This window comes from Apis dorsata, unplaced genomic scaffold (assembly GCF_000469605.1).
Source record: "Apis dorsata unplaced genomic scaffold, Apis dorsata 1.3 scaffold_891, whole genome shotgun sequence".
Lineage (NCBI taxonomy): Eukaryota > Metazoa > Arthropoda > Insecta > Hymenoptera > Apidae > Apis > Apis dorsata.
This window is the reverse complement of record NW_006264007.1, coordinates 30,952-35,423: the sequence shown is the minus strand read 5'-3', so window position 1 is coordinate 35,423 and position 4,472 is coordinate 30,952. Positions and strand designations below refer to the sequence as shown.

General features: G+C 21.9%; 1 protein-coding gene across 1 annotated transcript; it reads right to left on the bottom strand.

Annotated features, from left to right (window-relative positions):
- Positions 1-1,780: 1,780 nt before the first annotated feature.
- LOC102672175 (zinc transporter ZIP3) lies at positions 1,781-4,213 on the bottom strand. Its single transcript, XM_006623417.2, has 5 exons — positions 3,596-4,213; positions 3,174-3,201; positions 2,878-3,111; positions 2,501-2,668; positions 1,781-2,176 (listed from the first exon to the last, which is right to left on the bottom strand). The coding sequence occupies exons 1-5, from the start codon at positions 3,955-3,957 to the stop codon at positions 1,967-1,969; spliced, it is 1,002 nt and encodes a 333-aa protein (XP_006623480.1). The 5' UTR covers positions 3,958-4,213; the 3' UTR covers positions 1,781-1,966.
- Between the last annotated feature and the right edge of the window lie 259 nt (positions 4,214-4,472).

Below are 4,472 nucleotides of genomic sequence, written 5' to 3'. Positions count from 1 at the left end.
ACAATATAAAAATACAAAAGTACGTACATATTTGTAAATATATAATATGCATATAATAAAAATACACAAGTATTTTATTAAAAAGTATACAATTTCATTTATTACGTATATACATATACATTTAGGTACATATAAATGAGCAATTAAAAAAATTTTAATTGTTTCATTCTTATTCAATTATAAATAATTTATTTATATCTTTATTTATATTTTTTGCATAGATATAATATATATAATATAATATATATATAAATATAATATCTTAATTTTAAAATTATAATAATTTTATAGAAAAACAACCAAATCTTCTATATTTTTTTTTTGATATTTTTAACAAGAACAATCTAATAAACGAAAGTTTATTTAAAATTTTTTAAAAACATTTTTTAAAAACATCACATCTTTAAAAACATTATTTATCAATAGAAAAAAGTGAAATTTCCTAGCTTTGAAATCTTTTATGTGTCTCACGTGGAGAAAATATGATGACTTTAAATTTGTTAATAAAAGATCAAAACGCAAGTTTTTACGATAATATAGAGAAGCACAACAACGACAGTAAACTTAATCGATCTGATACCATCGAGTATCAAGAAATCGTGCTTGTCTTTCGTGACAGTAACCCAACTTTTTGTTCGAAGAAATTTTTGGAAGAAATCGATATATGTGATGCCTGAAAATGTAGATGGAATTCAATTTATAATAAAATATAATAAAAGAACCTAGGATATCGACTGATTTGAAATATCGAATGAAAATGAAATTTTGATGCTATTATTATTAATAAATTACTCGAATTTAGTTTGAAATAATTGTTTGGAAACTTTCGACGATTTACTTTTTTGTTTTGTTTCGAATATACATATATATTATATTTACTGTTTCTTCCTTTTTAAATTTAGTTTTCATAAATTTATCAAAGATAAATAGAATTATAATCTAATCTTGAAAATAGAAAAATAATAATGATAATGATAAAATTATAGCTAAATTATACAAATTTAATATAATAATTTATAAAGATATATATCGCATCATCAAAATTAAATAAAAATATTATGATATTATGATATTATGATATTATAATCTTTTCAATAATAAATAATTTTGAGAATTTTTTTTCCATTTATTTTATTGATAACGTTTTTATTGATATTAATATGATATTAATATGATATTAATATTAATGACAATATTAATGATATTAATATTAATGACAATATTAATGATATTTATATTAATGACATATTTGTATTAAAGATTATCATGATAAAGTTATATTTATTTGATATTATTATTGATATAATTATTTATTACAAGCAGCAATATATTGATATTTATAATTTTTATTTTTTATTCTTTTTTCTTCTGTATTTTATTTTGTTTGTGTTCTTAAAATTTTTTACGAATTTTGTGTATTGTATTTGATATTTTTAATATTTGATATTTTTAAATTAAATACGAAAATAAAAAGAATATAGAATGAAAATTTATTCAAAAATAAAATTTTTATTCTATAAAATTCTAAATATCATAACAATAAAATTATTCCAGCTATCAATATAGTTATTCATATTTTATTTTTTTCAAACAATAAATTGTAAACATACAAAAAATAAAAGAAAATTAAAACATTTTATTGATTTTATCGCATTATTCTATTTTTACATTTTCATACAATATTTTAAAAGATATTATTTTTTCATTCTTGACTCTTTTTCGCTTACTCAATCTTCTATGCCTCTCTATCTTTCTTAAATAAATATTTTTTTTCTTTTCTTAATACAATATTCCATGTAGATATGTAACTCGTATACATAAACGAAAATAGATTCTTGACTAAATTTATTCATACAGAAACTCGTGTAATTTTTATTTTCTTTTTTAGTTCTTGATTCTCTATTATTAAAATTCGTTTTTTGATCAATTTATTCTATCGAATTGATTTCAAGTCAAATTTTCAGATTCATGTTCCCACGTAATTATTTAGAAGATAAATAATAATGAAACCAAGAATCATGGAAAAATGTTGTAGAACACCAGCAGAACGTCGCGGATTTCTATGCCATTTCGCTCTCTCCCTTGGCATGATTTCACTAACAGTCACATACAGCAATGTTCCACCTGCTAAACCTTGTAGAATTGGTACAGCTATTTCTGTCCAATCATTTTTCATCTATAGAAATTATACAAATTATTTTTTTAACTTTTTATTTTCTATTATTTTATTATACAATGTAAAATTATACATAACAAAGCATAATTTTTTAAGTTCTGACAAATCTTCTTGACAAATCTTTATTTGAATTTTTTTAAAAATTGAAACGATTAAACTTAAATTAATTTCAAATCATTTTTTTGATTTTTATTTAATTTTTTATTTAAAATAAATATTTTAAAAATATATATTTTAAAGAAATATCTGAATAAAGTTGAATTAATATAATACAATAAAAATAAATTAAAATTAAATGAAAATTAAAATATATTTCTTACTTACTTTGAATGTTAACATTCCAATCCCTATACCTATCGCGGATCCAACAGAAAATACGAATATCGCTAGTATAAGTCTTAAAAAGGTATTATTAGCACCAGCTAATTCTAATCCTAAACAAAATCCAATAACAAATTTATGAGAAGCAACTGCTCCAATTAATAAGAATACCTGAAATGTAATAAAATTCATAAAAATTATATATCATATTAACATAATAAATTGATATTAAATATAATAATAAGAATTTTAATTAAGAAAAAGTTTTTCATAAAAATAATATTAAAACTGAATATTATAATTTAATTTATAATATAGATGCAATAAAAAAAATATTTGTGCTTTATTTATATTAATTAGAAATATTTATCATTGTATACCTCAGACAGAGTCTTTTGCAGACCAATCGCCAATCCCTCAAGAACGGCATGAATCGTAAGCGCCAATAAAAGTCCCATAAGATTAGTATTGGAGTCTATGCATGGTTCTGAATGATTACCATGGCATAAAAAAGTCTCCTCATTGTAATTACTTGGTGCACTCGGCGCATATTGTAACGCTCCGTAACTAGTGCCATTCCAGCTACTACTTATTCCGTTTCTAGCTAGAGTTGTCTAATAAGACGATTTAATTAAATTCAATCGCTGACAATTTATATAATCGCAATATAGCTTACCTGATGCGAATAATTTCGGCATCGATCCCTGTAATTCAGAAATCCATTTTCGTAATTTATAATATTATCTTAATTAATGATTTATGTTAATATTTTAAAATTTAAAAAAAATCAATTTAACTTCCATATAATTATTTATACTATGCATATTAAAATTATATGTTTTCTTTTCTTATCTTCATGAAATCTTTTTTATATTTTTATCTATTACAAATTTATTGTAGATTTATGTATCTAAATTTACTTGTTAATTTATATTTACATAATATCAATTATTATTTTAAATATTATTAAATTAAATTCTCTAATAAAATATTTTCAATCTTTTTAATATTTCTTCTTAATTTTTTCCTAATTTTTTATAAGTAATTTTTATTTTTTTATTATATATTAAAAAAAAATTATATATTATAGATACATACACTTCGTTTCCATTGTTCCAAATTCCACTAGTCTCATAACGTGATTGGTGTAATTGCAAAACATGTTCATCACTGCCCCAAAAATAATGAACACATTCATCTATAAGATACAAGAGAAGAAAACCACAAGAGAAGAGCAATTCCGCATAATTAATCATAGATTTACGAGTTTCTGGTAACATATGTAGAATGGAAGTTGCAAATAAAACGCCACCGCCAAAACACAAAGTACAAGAAAGCAAGAGCTTTTGTTGAAGATATCGTATACGTGAAACAAAACATGCCGGTGCAACACCAACGACAAAACTACCGATGCCAATGATAATCATCGACACGAATTTCGCCTGGACCACAGTGATCATTTTCTAGACAACAAGGTATACTCACTATCGGTTGACACTGGAAGCAACACTCATCGAATGATTAACGCTAATCTAGTGAGCATGATAAAGCTAATCAACTCGATATACAAATACAATCACGAGTTTCTCTTTTGAAAATTGATTATCAGAGAAATTCGATTTGTACTTATAAAAATAGCCATAATTATATTATTATCTGACCATGCTCGTATTACATTATTATCTGCCAATACATTATTATCTGTTATTAAGTACATACATGATTATTAATCAAAATTTAACGGTTGTCAATGATAAATATTTAAAAATATGTAATAATATATCAAAATACGCAAACTAATACTGAAAGCGAAGGTGGAGATAGCATTGATATATTTTTATTTGATATCAATAATTTGTATATTCTTGTATATTTTTTTCAAAATTGCTTTCTTATAATTTTTTGTATTAAAAAAAAAGTTACTGTATTATTTCGTATACATATATTTTATATTTAATAAATGTTAAAATATTAT